The 14079-nt window shown below is 50.5% G+C and overlaps 1 protein-coding gene and 1 pseudogene across 1 annotated transcript; both read right to left on the bottom strand.

The window, feature by feature from the left end:
* Positions 1-323: 323 nt before the first annotated feature.
* LOC119063033 (patr class I histocompatibility antigen, A-2 alpha chain-like) lies at positions 324-1993 on the bottom strand. The gene is made up of 3 exons (XM_053662868.1): positions 1731-1993; positions 1217-1501; positions 324-969 (listed from the first exon to the last, which is right to left on the bottom strand). The coding sequence occupies exons 1-3, from the start codon at positions 1804-1806 to the stop codon at positions 530-532; spliced, it is 801 nt and encodes a 266-aa protein (XP_053518843.1). The 5' UTR covers positions 1807-1993; the 3' UTR covers positions 324-529.
* Positions 1994-10218: 8225 nt separating this feature from the next.
* LOC128627024 (saoe class I histocompatibility antigen, A alpha chain-like) lies at positions 10219-12838 on the bottom strand (annotated as a pseudogene).
* Positions 12839-14079: the final 1241 nt, after the last annotated feature.

Below are 14079 nucleotides of genomic sequence, written 5' to 3'. Positions count from 1 at the left end.
GGGGAAGGGAGTGCAGCACCCAGACACCAGCCTGGACAGATGCACCTGGGACAATCTCCTATTTCCAGGAAAGTTCCAGAATCAGGGTAAGGCCCTGGCTGGTGTAGCTCAGTGGATTGAGCACGGGCCTGCGAACCAGATAATCGCGGTTCGATTCCCAGTCAGGGCACATGCCTGGGTTGCAGGCCGGTTCCCGGCAGGCCAGTTCCCAGCAGGGGATGCAGGAAAGGCAACCATACATTGATGTTTCTCTCCCTCTCTTCTTCCCTTCCACTCTAAAGATAAATAAATTTTTTTTTAATCTTAAAGAAAAGGAACCAGAATCAGGGTGAGAACCTGGGTAGGAGTGTCCAGGTCTCTAAGAGGAGACACAGGTTCAGGTGGAGGCTGATGACTCAGCAAACCCGGAGTCAGGCCTCCAGAGAAGGTCTCAGCCCCAGAACCAGGGAGAGCGTCCTGGTGCCCCAAGTGCTGCAGGGTGTGAGGGACCGGCTGTGGGTGTTTCAGGGAGAGATTGGGTCCCTTACTGTCATTTAGAGAAAGCTGGGCACGTGTGTGAGTCACAGAATGAGCAAATGTGGGGCGCTGTTTCCTCTCCGGAGCAGGAGGGACTTCCTGACGCTGCCCCATTTCCCTCCTCTCCCTGTAGGAAGCCGCCCCAGCCCACAGATCCCCTCTTCGGGGAAGCCCGCGCCCTGGTACCTGCTCTTTGCAGCTCTTCCTTCCCCTTCTCCAGGAGCAGCTGGAGGCGGCGCACACACGTGTCCTCCAGGAAGAACCTCCGAACGTCCGCGTCAGGGACCCGCACAACGTCGCTCCAGTTGACCCCCGGGGCCGCGGTCCAGGATCGTAGGTCCCGGTTCAGGGCGAGGAAGTCGGCACCATCGTAGGCGAACTGACTGAACCCGCGGAGGAAGCGTCTGTCCGACTCCACGACGCAGCCGGTGATTTCCTGCCAAGTGGGCGACACTGACCCCGCCCCGGGGTTAGCACGGCGAGTGAAACAGGCGTTTAGGAAAGTCCTGCGCGACCCAGAGCCACGTGGAGGAATCCTAAACTGACAGTGATACCGACTGAAAATCCCCACGTGGTGTTCGGGGTTGGGACACCTGCGGGTCCCAGATTGTCGGGGTGATGCTCAGACCTTCAGACTTCGGGTGACCCCGGCCCGTCTGTGGGGACGGGGCTGTACCAGGACCCGGGCGTGACTGCTCACCGTCCTGGCTCTGGTTGTAGTGGGCGCGCAGCTGGTTCAGGTTCGCTCTGCTCCGCTGTTCGTTGTGCCGCATTTCCCGCGTCTGTTCCTCCCAAAACCGTGCGCCCTCCTGCTGAACCCACGGCGCCTCCATCCAGGGCACCCGCGGCTCCAGCCTGGAACTGGCGGCGTCGCTGTGGAACCGCAGGATCTCCGCGTCGTCCACGTAGATGACGACGGTGTACCGGGACTCTCCACGGCCAGGTCCGTACAGGGCGGTGTGGTAGTAGCTCAGGCTGTGGGGGCCTGGGGGCGGGTGGGACGTTTGTCCTGAGTCCCCGGTGGGGCCGGCAGGGGCAGGGGCCCGGGGGTGGGGGGTGGAACAAAAGCGGGGTGGCGGTTGAAAGGAGGGGCAGGGGGACAGGGCTGTGGCATAAGTGCGAGCTGTGGAGCCTGGGTCAGGGGTCCTGTGTCCCCTCTGAGTGCCACACTCCTGCCCCACAACCCGCCCATTCCCTCCCGACCCCGCACTCACCGGCCCTTGTCTGGGTCAGGACCAGGGTCCCCAAGAGCAGCAGGAGCAGGGGTCTGGGCATCATGACCCATATCATGTGGGTCTGGGAGACAGAGAACCCTTGTGCTGATGACTTGATTATGAATCCAGTGAGGCGGATTGGTTGCTCTGTTAGACACCCACGGGAGTGGAAACTGAGTGGGCCTCGTGAACCTGGGGAACCCAGAACTCTGCCCTGGGCTCTCCTGCTAGACTCTTTCCATCTCCCTGTGGGGTGGGGGTGGGGGTGGGGGATGGGGGGTGTCTGCTACCTCTAAGTGACATAAACAGACACAAGTGATAGTTATGGAGCATAAGTTAGTTACCTACTTATGCTCCTCATTCCGCTGACTCTTTACTGTCCCCTCATGGCACTCAACACGACTCTGACAGTTGTTTGGCTTCTTAGGAAGTGTCGTGCTCTCTGCACCTGATGTCACTTTAACTTGGTGTGATCACCATAACCCTGCACCTGTCACCCCCTTCACAGCATGAGGACAGTTGTGTTGTGCTGACTGATCACCTACTGGTACCCAGGAGTGATTTACAGGAAACTCCTATTGATGCTGCTGCTTTAATTTGGTTACAGAGGGATCTTATCTGAGAGATGACCAGGGACATTAGCGAGGTGGGTATGCAGTAACTTCCTTGGTGGACAGAATCGAGAGATCTCATCGACTGGAAATGAAATCTGCCCAGCACGCTGAACTCATTGCTCTAACTCAGGCTTGTCACCTGGACAAAGATCATGGTTCTGAATGATGGTTGTTTGTAGTGTAGTTGTGATTTTGATGTAGCTCTAGGGTCATGAAAGTACTGCATTTACCTTCATAGCCATCTTGCCTGGAAAATAAGATTTTTAAAGATGCCGATTTAAGGAAGATGATTGATTCAAGGTAATATTTTTCAGTCCTTCAACCATGTCATTCTAAAGGGACGCTGTTTTTTCTAGTCTGTGAGGGGGTCATGGTGAAGAATGCCTGCTACTGCAGTTGGGTGTCCCAGCCACCATGGTTTCTTGCTAAGTTTACCTCAGTGCAAATGTGGGTACAGTGAAAAGGCAAAGGATGTCCTTAATCTATGAAAATAGTTTTGACCTCATAGATCCCATGAAAGGGTCTTAGAAACTTCAAGTGTTCCAGAGAACTCACTTTGAGAATGGCTAAACCGGGGCAAGTCTCCCCACTGGCCCCAGCTTTTGTGTCTTTCTGATTTCCTAGAATCCCTCTCCCAGAGATGAGATCCCTGCCTCCCCACACTCTGCTAAAAGCATTGCCCCTGGATTCTTCTAGAAGAAAGCTCACCCCCTGGAAATGAGATTTCAGAGAGTGTCCTCAGTCTGGGAAGGGAGGTGGGGGGACAGGTGTTTCCTGTTTGGAACTGAGTGCAGCCTGTGCCCGAAGCCACCAGACCCACAGAAACCTCGTTTTGTTTGTTATGCAGCAGCTTCATGTGTATTTATGTCCCAGACAGAAAACGACTGGATGAGGCAGATGGGAGCGAGGGGGAGGGGTGATAGGAAAGATGCTGCCTTTCCTTCTGTTCCTGGCCCAGGAGCTGCTTGGTAGCGTGTGAGCTGCCCCGGGTCTCGTTTCTGTCTGTGCTGAGACAACACGCAGTGTGGTGTTGTTGTGTCTCACATTGCTGTGGTCTCGGGGTGTCCTTGTCTGATGCTGATGTTCTGAGAGAGCAGGAATGTCCAAACATCTATGTGTTTGACAAAGATGAAGGAACATGATGAGCGTTTCAGCCCAAGGGTGGGGACCACATTCTGTTGTGAAGGTTGAAGGGATTGAAAACCGAAACAAAACTCCTGAAGGATGCTTTTGTAAAAGGTCTCAGCAATGTAAATGTGCTTACATTTTGACACAGAAATTCCTCTTTTGGGAATTTGTCCTAAGGAGATCATCACACATGTCCTCATCTATATACAAATAGAAAAATGTTCCTTGTATTATGGTTTTATTAAAGCAAAAGGATTGCATGTATCTAAGCGCTCTGACCACTAGAATGACAGTAACTGTGGACAGACAAATGCTCAAGGTGTCTCAGGCGGTGACACCATGACATCTACATAGAGGGTCAAGTGTAATCTGCAGAGCAAACCTGTTGGGACCATCACAGTAGAATTTCAGAAACAGGGTGGAAGATATTTTGAAAACTTCCAGAGTCAGCAAATGTGTGCCTGGAGACTAGGAGACATTGAAGCAATTCCTTCCAGTTTCTGAAGAAAAGAATATTTCCAACACAAAGCTCTATATCAAGCCAAGATGTCAATAAGGGTTAAGGTGTACTTAAGTTTCCTCATGTGTTTAGAGTTTTAGTGGTTAAGTTTCCATGTTCTCTTTTGGAAAATACTATCAGGTGAAGTGGGAACATGAAGAAGTAAAGCCAAAAAAAGGAAGAACATGTGGGAGCCAGAACAGGAGAGGCCAGGGCTGCCTGAAATGAGGTGAAGGACATCAGGGTGTCTCCCTGGTCCAGGTATGTGGGAGCCAGTCCATGTGTGGCTACACCAAGGGCTGTGAGAGGCGTCTGCAGAGATGGAAGTGGTTGAATGCCTGATGTGTTCAAGTACGTGTTCATGAAGATTTAGACTCTGGGGAGAGTGGCAGAGTGAACTTGTAAAACCAGACAGAACGGCCACATTGCTGACATAGGACCAGATGCAATGATTGCCCGCCCATCACCTGAGTGCTGACCAATCAGTGGAGACCTCGGCCCTAAGCCCCTCAGTCTCCTGGAAGCCATCAGGGAGCCAGGTCTTAGAGCAACAACTCACCTGGGACTCTGGGTTTGGTGCTCCTTCCTTGAATAAAACTTTACTTCCCTATTTTCTTTTTTCAATTCTCACCGAAGGACATTTTTTCCCTCCCTCATGGACTTTTTTTCCATTGCTTTCAGAGAGAGAAAAAGGGAGAGAGAGAAACATTGATTGGTTGCTTTCCATAGGCACCTGGATCGGGGGTTGGACGCTGTACCCAGGAATGTGCCCTGACCAGGCAGCGAAGCCACAACATTTTGGTGTGTGGGGACAGCACTCCAACCAATCAAGCCACCCACCCAGGGCTGGTGTAATTCTTTGGCAAAGTGTCTGTTACAACTTTCATCCATTTTTATTGAGTTATTGTTGTCTTATTGTTGAGTTTGAGGATTGTTATGTATATTTTAAAACAAGTGATTTGTAAACATTTTCTCCCAGTCTGTGGCCTGAGCTATTTTTCACAGACATAACACCAACATTAGTGCACAGATATATTTTCCTGGGAGGAGAAGTCAGAAGTGACTCACTGCGATGATTTGTGGGTAGACAAGTGCCGGGGTCCAGCCTCAGCAGGGTTCAGGGTCCCTGAAGGATGGACAGCACAGGCAATCAATGAGTCAGACACCCGATTGGATGCTGGAGAACAGCCAGCCTCTGAGGGTCTGACCGAACTCATAGAGTTTGATTTAGGTTTTATTTTTATAGAGATTGTTATATAATATTAAAGGAACAGGTGCATGTTGTGATCAGTTAAGCAGAAAAAACCAATACAGAGGTAACCAGGAAAAGTACAAGAATTTCCATAGTTTCAATTATGTTAAACAAAAGTTGTTTTGACCAGGAGAGCCATTAATCAGACCATTTGAAATAGCTCTGTGTACAGAGTTTGAATGTCCTGTTGTTTATTAAAGTTCTTAGAATTTGACATGGGGCAAAAGGATACACTAGAGCAGAGGTTATAGGAAATTTATTATAAGGCCTTTGTGATGTCTAACTTAGTTATCTATCCTGTCTAAAATATTTCTTTATGTAATATGGACTCTAACTCCTTGGTAATTGTTTCTACGTGCGTAGTTTGTAGTAGCTAACCAGCTTCTCCTGCTTCTTTACCTGTCTAATTCCATTAATGTATATTCCTACCCAAGGTAGAGGAGGGGCTGCTACTCCATCAACTTTTAGATATTCTAGGGGCTACCCCATCAGGGGGGACTTTTGTTCTATGGCCAAGAAGTCATTTTGTACAACCTCATTGGAATTCTGTGGATCATTGGACCTGAAATGCAGGTGTCTAAAAATCCCACTGCCTACTAAGTGCAAAGAGAAACATGCAAGGAGAGATAGACAGGAAGTCCAGCCACAGTTGCCTCTGCTGTGCAGATGCATCTCATCCGACCCATCCCAACTGTGTCAAGGGAGGGCTGCTGGTCGGCTCCCGACAGACAAGTGCAGTGACTGAGGGAACAGGGGAACATGTGACTTATTTAATTTTTATATTCTTGAGTGTCTTTTGAAAACTCTTGTATGTGCATGAATCATGTTTTAAAGAACAAATTACATCAAATCCCTGCACTTATAAATCTCTGACAGACCATCCTCAGATCGTGATGTGAGATCAGATTGTGGCCCTGTCCTCCAGGACCAGCTGTTTGCCTCAGAAATCCCATTCCTGACAAGGGGGGCTTATGGTGCAGGCAAATCTTCCCCCTGAAACTAAGTAAAAATGCCATGTGTCATACAAAAACCAACTTCTTAAAAGCAACAAAGAGTTGATAAGATATGAATGACCACACCCCAGAAGAAGGGAAAGACCCTGCTTGGCCTCCACAGAGGGCAGCGCCCTGAGTGAGCAGTGGGGGAGGGTGTGCAAGTTCATTGCCCAGAGTCCAGACATGGAGCCCAGCACTGTCAACCCTGGGCTAAGCCCTTCATTTTTCTCTTCCTCTGCCTTCCCTTTTATACATGTCAGCAAAGCTTTTGAATTAATTATGTGTAGATAAATAATATACAATTTACATGATGAATGTATATGCACTGTAAAAATTTTAAATGTTAACTTTATTAGTGAGAAATTCTTCCTAAAGTGGTTCATTCACCTGTGCACATTCAAGCCCAATCACATGCAAACAGGAGTTGGCAGCAAAGGAAGGAAAGGCAACCAATCTACGTTTCTCTCTCTCTGTGTCTCTCATCAACAAACAGATCCTCGGTTGAACATTTAAAAAAAGTTTTGCAGTAAACAGTGTGCTTTTTACAGCTGCTGCAGCCTCATACATGTGTTTACTGAGTATCTTGCTGTTGTCATTTCCCCCTGTGTTGACTTATTGTACAAGTTATTTTGTGCACTAACGAGCTGTGCAGACTTGCAGCCCAGGAGCACAGGCTGAGCCCTGCAGTCTGGGTGAGCAGCAGGGAGACCGTCCAGGTGTGAGAGCCTCTGTGCTGTTTGCAATCACAACATCGCACAACCACACGTGTGTCAGGGTGGATCACCACCGTTAGGCGGCACATGAGTGAATGTAAGGGCATCAAATAAACAGGCTGGACCCCTTACACTTATACAAGTTTGTGTGTCAGTTATATTTTAATTTAAAAATAAAGTTCATGATGGATTTTATGTACAACACTGGCATTCAGTGAAGGATCACCAAACAGTGTCATTAAGAATATTATAAACAGTGACATCCACAGATTAGGTTGTCAACAGCCACATCCAACAGTCCGTGACCTCAGGAGCTCTAGGATCCCTGAGCATCCTCAGTGAGGGGTGAAGAGCAGGAGAACAGTAAGCCAACTAGGGAAGGTCTGCACCCACCAGAGTTGAGGGCCCTCTCACACTATGATGTAAAAAGTCAGAATGAAATTGAGCACATAGGAGGTGACATAGGTGTCTACCAGCATCAGGACATTGTGGGTGGCTCTGGTCACTGGAGGACATTAGTGGCATCACTGGAGGCTGTGCTACAGCCTCTGGTGGTGTCTGTGCAGGTGAAGCACCATGGAGACGCTAAACCAGACCGTGAGGACAATGAACATGACACAGGACATGACCACAAGATGGCAGCCTCAGGCAGGTCTGGTGACCACAGACAGAGATGGCAATGACTGAGACGCCCTCAGGAACATTGGGCAGGAGACAGAGAAAGTGTCTCCTGTTCCCTGGGTGCAGCTGACTTAGAGTCTTGTGGTCACAGCGGTGCAGAGACATCTGTACCAAGAGTTCCAGTCATGGTGTTTCCTGCTGGACCCTTTCCTCAGCTCCTTCTCTTGTCACAGCTTGTCCCCAAGTCCCTCATGCTGTCATCCCTGTGACCCAGGCTGGTCTTCCCGTGGGGTCTAGTCCCACAGCTCTCTCTGCTCACGGCCTCAGATCTGTTCTGTGGCTTTTCTTGAAATAAAATGAGCTCCCAATATTTCATATAAAAATCCTTTTATGCTTAAAGTAGAAATTTTTGGATTTCATTATTTCTTCCAAGAAATCAGTCAGAGGATTAATTGCAGAGAGCGAGCATTTGGAGATTTTCAGTATGTGGGACTGAGAGCCACTTTCTAAATCTGCTTGACTTTACTCCACGGCAGAGAAAACGGCACGTACCTTCCACCCTCATACGACAAATAATGAACTACTTTTCCTTCCCAAGGGTGGGAAGGACATTGAAATGTGGCTTCAAGGCCTTTCCCCAACCCGGGTTTTACTGCATCACAGAACTGTGTGCATCCAAATGTACTGGGGACCAGGATGGCTTGTGGGCTCGTCACAAAATACTCAGTTTTCTCCCCAAAACTGCCCCCAGAATATTGGGCATGAAGTCCAAGTTATAACTTTTTAAACTTTGAATATTTTTTTGCTTTTCAATTACATTTGATGTATGATATTATACCAGTTTCAGCTGGAAAGTGCAGTGATTAAACATTTGCATAGTTGATTGAATAATCTCCCTGATAAATCTAGGACCCATTTGACACCATATTCACAATGATATTACTGACTATATTCCCTGTGCTGTACTGTACATCCTAATAAAAAACACTTAGGGCTGGTACATGACAACCGTCACATCCCTGTTGACTTGGGTGGAAGTTATGAGAGGGACTAAGGAGGGTGAGTGTAGAAGTGGTGAAGGGCACAGCAGGACAATCTCAGAACATCTCCCTGTAAATTACTGATGAATGAGAAACACCAAACGGTGACTGTTTGACAGGGAGACCTGACCGTCACCCACCTGGGTGGGTCACCGGGATGAATGTCTCCACTGTTGAGAAAGGTGGGTGCAGTGTCCAGTCCTTGTTCTTCCTCTCCCACAGTCCTTGCTTTCTTGGTGGACACATAACCGTTCATGATTCCAAATGTCATTCTCGTAGCATCATCCCCACACTGTGTCTCCAGCCCAGACATTTCTCCTCAAGGTCCCCACACTCATCTCTCCAACCTGACACCTCACTGGTGTTTCTAACACTCGTCTCACCTTGACCTTTTCTTCAGCTGAACTCTTGAAATGCCCACCCCTCCCCCACACATACTCCTGACAGAGTCTTCCCCATCTCTGCTGATATAACCCCATCTTTCTGCTGGCACAGCACAAATGTGGGGTGTCCTCCTTGACTCCTTTCCCACACCCAGATTGAATCACTAGGAAATGCTGTGAAATCCATCTTCCAAATGCCTTCAGTGTCCAGTCCCTTCCCACTGTTTCCACCACTCACAGCCCCATCAGAACACCCAGCACCTGCAGCCTGGAACCCTGGGAGCTTCCCCACACCTTTCCCTCCTGCCTGGCTGGTCCCTGGTCTCCTGATTCTGTTCTCAGTCCAGCAGCCAGACTGACCCTGTGGCCCGAGGGCTCTCCCTTGGGGAGGGACTCTCAGAGGAAGCCACTAAGGACATGGGATCTTTGACCATGACCTTCTAGGACTCAGCATCTGCAGAATGAGAGCAGTGTCTGCAGTGGATTAAGGACAGTGGATGCTGGAACAGTTCCTGCTTTAAGCAGGTGTTCTCACCTTCTGATTGGTCAGCTCTCTGACCCCAAGCAGACACCCCTGAGGTCTCCAAGATGGGGCCCTGGAAGCTTGGGGACAACAAAGGGGCACTACATTAGAATCAGGGGACTCAACCAGACACAGGCAAAGGCTCTAAAAGGTCACATTTGGATGTGCAGGAAGAGACTCTTAATTGTACACAGAGCAGAGGTGGTCACAGGGACCATCACTGGGTAGCCATGAGGTCCCCTTGTCATGTGGCATAGAGTCTCTCCCACCTGAGTTGTCTCCATATCTGATTGTAAGTTTATGAATTTAAAGTAACTTAAATGGTTTAATAAATGGGGTGGAGGTGTATATCAAATAACACCTACCAGAAACCATACACCTTGGAGCTTTTAATCTTATATATATATCTCATATATATCTCATATATATATATATATATATATATATATATATATATATATATATATATATATATGTAATGTACAAATAGCAGTCAGGAATTCATAATCCAAGAGGGAGGATAGACTGACAATTTCAGCACTGAGTCCTGTAGAAAGCGGCTCTGTCACACTGGGAAAGAAAGTTGTGAAGAAGCTCAGTTCAGCCTCAGAAGTGTCACATTCCCGCACAGCCACCACATGCTCGGAATGTCCCACTCTGAGAATCCCCAAAACCCAGTTGTGCCCCTCAGTCCCAATCCCCCCACTTCCTCCCCTCAGGGACTCACCCTTAGAAGCTGTGATAGACACACCAGAGCCCTGGGCACTGTCACTGCCTGGGGAAGACACAACAGCAGAGTTACAGGGTGGGGCAGCCCCCCTCACAGACTCCAGCCCACACTCTCCCAAGGGCCCCAGACGTCACCTCCCCAACACCCAGACTTACATGCAGCCTGAGAGTAGTTCTCCCTGCCTCTGCCTGTGGGAAGGAAATGTTCTGTGAGGACTGAGGGGGGAGGCTGGGTCCCGTGACCCTAGAGGAGCCTCACACTCCTGAAGTGCAGGGAAGGTTCCAGAACTGTGACTGAACACCCAGGGTAGAATCAGTAAATACAGGGAGAATACACGTTCCAGGACTGGACCAACTGCCCGTCTGGATGTCTGTCCTCAGTAGGGATCATTCGTTCTGACCTCTGATACCTGGGAATCAGTCCCCATCACTAGAACCATCAGGTGATAAATTTGTCCTTCACTTTCCCACGGGCCTCACTAAAGAGTCAGTGTTAAGAAATTGGCCCCAGATGGACAAGCACCCATGTGGGGACACAATGCCCATTAAGGAGGCAGAGCACACTTCCACCTGGGCTTGACCCCCAGGGGCACAGGGAACTCAGCCCCACCCCTTGCCCACCTGAGCACTTCCTCCTCCACATCACAGCTCCAGCAGCCACAGCTCCAAGGAGACCCAGGGCAGCAGCGATGCCCACAATGCCCATGATGGTGATGGTGGTCTGAGGAGGGGGTTCTAAGAAGGGAAGGTGAGAGGCCAACCTCAGGCCTGAGTCCTGACCCTGCTCAGGGACACCCTGAGGAGAGAGAGGCTCTGTGCCCACGCCCCCTCCTCACCCCATCTCAGGGTCAGGGGCTCAGGCAGCCCCTGGTGCTGCACATGGCACGTGTATCTCTGCTCCTCTCCAGGGGGCACGACCACAGCTGCCCACTTCTGGAAGGTCCCGTCCCCCGCAGGCCTGGTGTCCACAAGCTCCATGTCCTGGGTCAGGTCCTCCCCTTCACGCTGCCAGGTCAGGGTGATGTCAGCAGGGTAGAAGCCCAGGGCCCAGCACTTCAGGGTGGCCTCATGGTCAGAGATGGGGTGGTGGGTCACGTGTGTCTTTGGAGGGTCTGAGGGGAGGGTGAGAAATTTCAGTAACTTTGCATGGTCATGGGACACTCCAGCAGTGGTCATGTGACCACCCTGAGAGTGGACAGGACAGTGAGGGTGGCGGAAGGGAATGCAACACCCAGACACCATTCTGGACAGAGGCATCTGGGATAATCTTCTATTTCCTGGAAAGTTCCAGAATCAGGGTGAGAACCTACGGTAGGAGTGTTCAGGTGTCTAAGGGAGACACAAACTCAGGTGGAGGCTGATGACTCAGCAAACCCAGAGTCAGGCCTCCAGTAAAGGAAAGTGTCAGCCCCAGAATCAGGGAGAGGTTCCTGGTGCCCCAGGTGCTGCAGGGTGTGAGGGACCCTGGTACCTGCTCAGAGCAGGGTCTCCTTCCCCTTCTCCAGGAAAAAGTGGAGGCGGTGCACCCACGTGTCCTCCAGGAAAGCCTTCCTGACATCTGCATCAGGGACCTGCACCAACTTGTGCCAGGTTATCGGGGCCGCCATGTGGGCCGTGGTCCAGGAGCTCAGGTCTTCGTTCAGGGCGATGTAGTCGGTGCCGTCGTAGGCATATTGAGTGAACCCGTGGAGGAAGCGCCCGTCGGACCCCACGACACAGCCGGTCATTCTCTGTAACGTATGGGATCCTGACCCCGCCCCGCGGTCAGTCCTGCCCACTTAGCCCTGTCCCGCCTCCACTTGTTCTGACCTGACCCGCGTTGATTTAATGAAAGTTAAAATCAATCCGGATCAAAATTCCCGCGCGCTCCTCCCAGGAAGAGGGCAGGAGGGTACCGAAGCCTCAAAGTGATGATTGGACCCAGAGACTTGGGCGACAAAGGCCCGTCCGTGGGGGTGATGGTCGTGCCCGGGCGCGCGGGGCTCACCGTTCTCGCTCTGGTTGTAGTGGGCGCGCAGGTTGTTCAGGTTCCCTTCGTTAATCTGGGCCTCGCTCTGGCAAACCCCCGTCTGATCTTTCCAATAGCCCGCCATCTCCTTCTCCACCCACGGGTGCTCCATCCACGGCACCCGCGGCTCCAGCCTCGCGTTTGGGGCGTCGCTGTCGAACCGCATGATCTCGGTGTCGTCCACGTAGCCCATGCTGATGTACCGGGACTTCCCGCGTCCCGGTTCGTACAGGGCGGTGTTCAAATATCTCATTGTGTGCGTACCTGGGGAGGCCAGGATGCGATCCCGCCGTGTGGGCAGGGGCGGGGGGGGGGAGGAGGTTAAAGCGGGCGGCGGTTGACAGGAGGGGTGCGGGAGGGACTCGGGCGTCGGGGGTCGGGGGTCTGGGCGGAGAGCGCAGGAGACGCGCGGTCCCCGAGTCCTGCGCCCCCTGCGGGGTCCCCTCGCTCCTGCCCCAGGGAGGCCTTTCCCTCCGGACCCCGCACTCACCCGTCCAGATCTCGGTCAGGGCCAGGGTCAGAGTCAGGGTCAGGGCCCCCGAGAGCAGCAGGAGCAGGGGTCGGGGGCCCATGACCCAAACCCTGATAGTTTGGAGAGAATGAGTTCTGGTTCTCTGCCTAATCATTTTATCCGGAACCATATTGACGCTGATTGGCTCATCTAGAGCTCGGTCACCCAACTGGAGTAAGAATTTGTTTGGCGTCACGAGTATCCAGGCAGAAGGACCCGCGAGAGGAAGCAGGGAAACCCCCGGGGAGAAGACGCCCCAGCACTGAGCTCCCCGCCCCAGGCTTAGTCCTCAGGCCGAGACGCTGGGTACTGGGTCTGGGGACCCGGGACTCTGCGCGGAGCCCTTCCGGTGCACGGAGAGGTCTCCCTGAGTGGCGTGCTGTTTTATTCAGCGACCGTCAAAACATTTTGGTGTCAGAACATCTACAGAGTCTCACAAAATAGGGAAAATCCCCAAAATGATTTTATTTGTGTGGGTTATAGCTATCAATATTTACCATTCAAGGAAGAAAACAGTTTGAAAATTTTTAACTTCATTGAGAATATTGATAACTTATGTTAAGAGAAATAATGGGTTTTTTTAATGAAAAATATTTCCCAGATATGCGAGATCGTGAGGAGAGTGAATCTACTTACATTTTACACTTCTTACAAGTCTCAGTTCTTGTCTGTATCATTAGAAGTGCGCTGGATTTTCACATGTGCTCCTGCATTAATCTTTTGTTGTTGTTGTTGCAGTGTATAATAAAATATTCAGCCTCACATAGATATATAGGAGGAGCATTCTACAGACATTTTCAGATAAGTGTGGATATTAAGCTTTGATAGTTCACTGAAGCTTCGCAAGTGGTAGTTCCTGAAAGTCTCTGCAAAGTGGAACCTGAAACTACACCACTGAGTGTTTCCTGTTCTGTTACATGACTTCAGTGGCTCTTGTACTGATGCAGGATTATTGAAAGTGGTGCATCGTCTCAGTAAGTGAGAGAGATCTCCCAGTGTTGGTGCATTTAATAACACATCATCAAACATCACACTTGTTAACATTAACCGTTCCCACTGGAAAGTCGTCAGCTCTGGGAAGCTGTCTGGCTGCCATGGTGAGACAAACGTTTGTAAAACCCTGGTTTCCTCTGAGACCTTCCATTCCATCCAGACAGCAAGTGCTGTCAGGTGTCAACTGCCCCTTGACTTTCCTTGAGGGAGAAGCTCACGTTCATTTGAGAGAGTGTTCGCCAGTTCACCACACCTCAGTCATCACAGGTTCTGTGTCTCTCATTCTCTTAAGTGAACTTGCTGTTCCTTAAAGAAGAGGCTGACTCAGCCCTCACAGGTC

The sequence above is a fragment of the Artibeus jamaicensis genome, unplaced genomic scaffold (genome assembly GCF_021234435.1).
Source record: "Artibeus jamaicensis isolate MK-2021 breed Jamaican fruit bat unplaced genomic scaffold, CSHL_Jam_final contig_3067, whole genome shotgun sequence".
NCBI lineage: Eukaryota > Metazoa > Chordata > Mammalia > Chiroptera > Phyllostomidae > Artibeus > Artibeus jamaicensis.
The sequence above is the reverse complement of the archived record's forward strand: the minus strand, read 5'-3'. Positions and strand labels throughout refer to the sequence as shown.

Bases quoted from the DNA above. Each gene is read 5' to 3' on its own strand.
- LOC119063033 (XM_053662868.1), bottom strand. From the start codon at position 1,806: ATGATATGGGTCATGATGCCCAGACCCCTGCTCCTGCTGCTCTTGGGG. The intron at 1,502-1,730 runs GTGAGTGCGGGG...ACCCGCCCCCAG, and splicing joins CCTGACCCAGACAAGGGCCG to GCCCCCACAGCCTGAGCTAC. The intron at 970-1,216 runs GTGAGCAGTCAC...GGGCGGGGTCAG, and splicing joins CTACAACCAGAGCCAGGACG to TGTCGCCCACTTGGCAGGAA.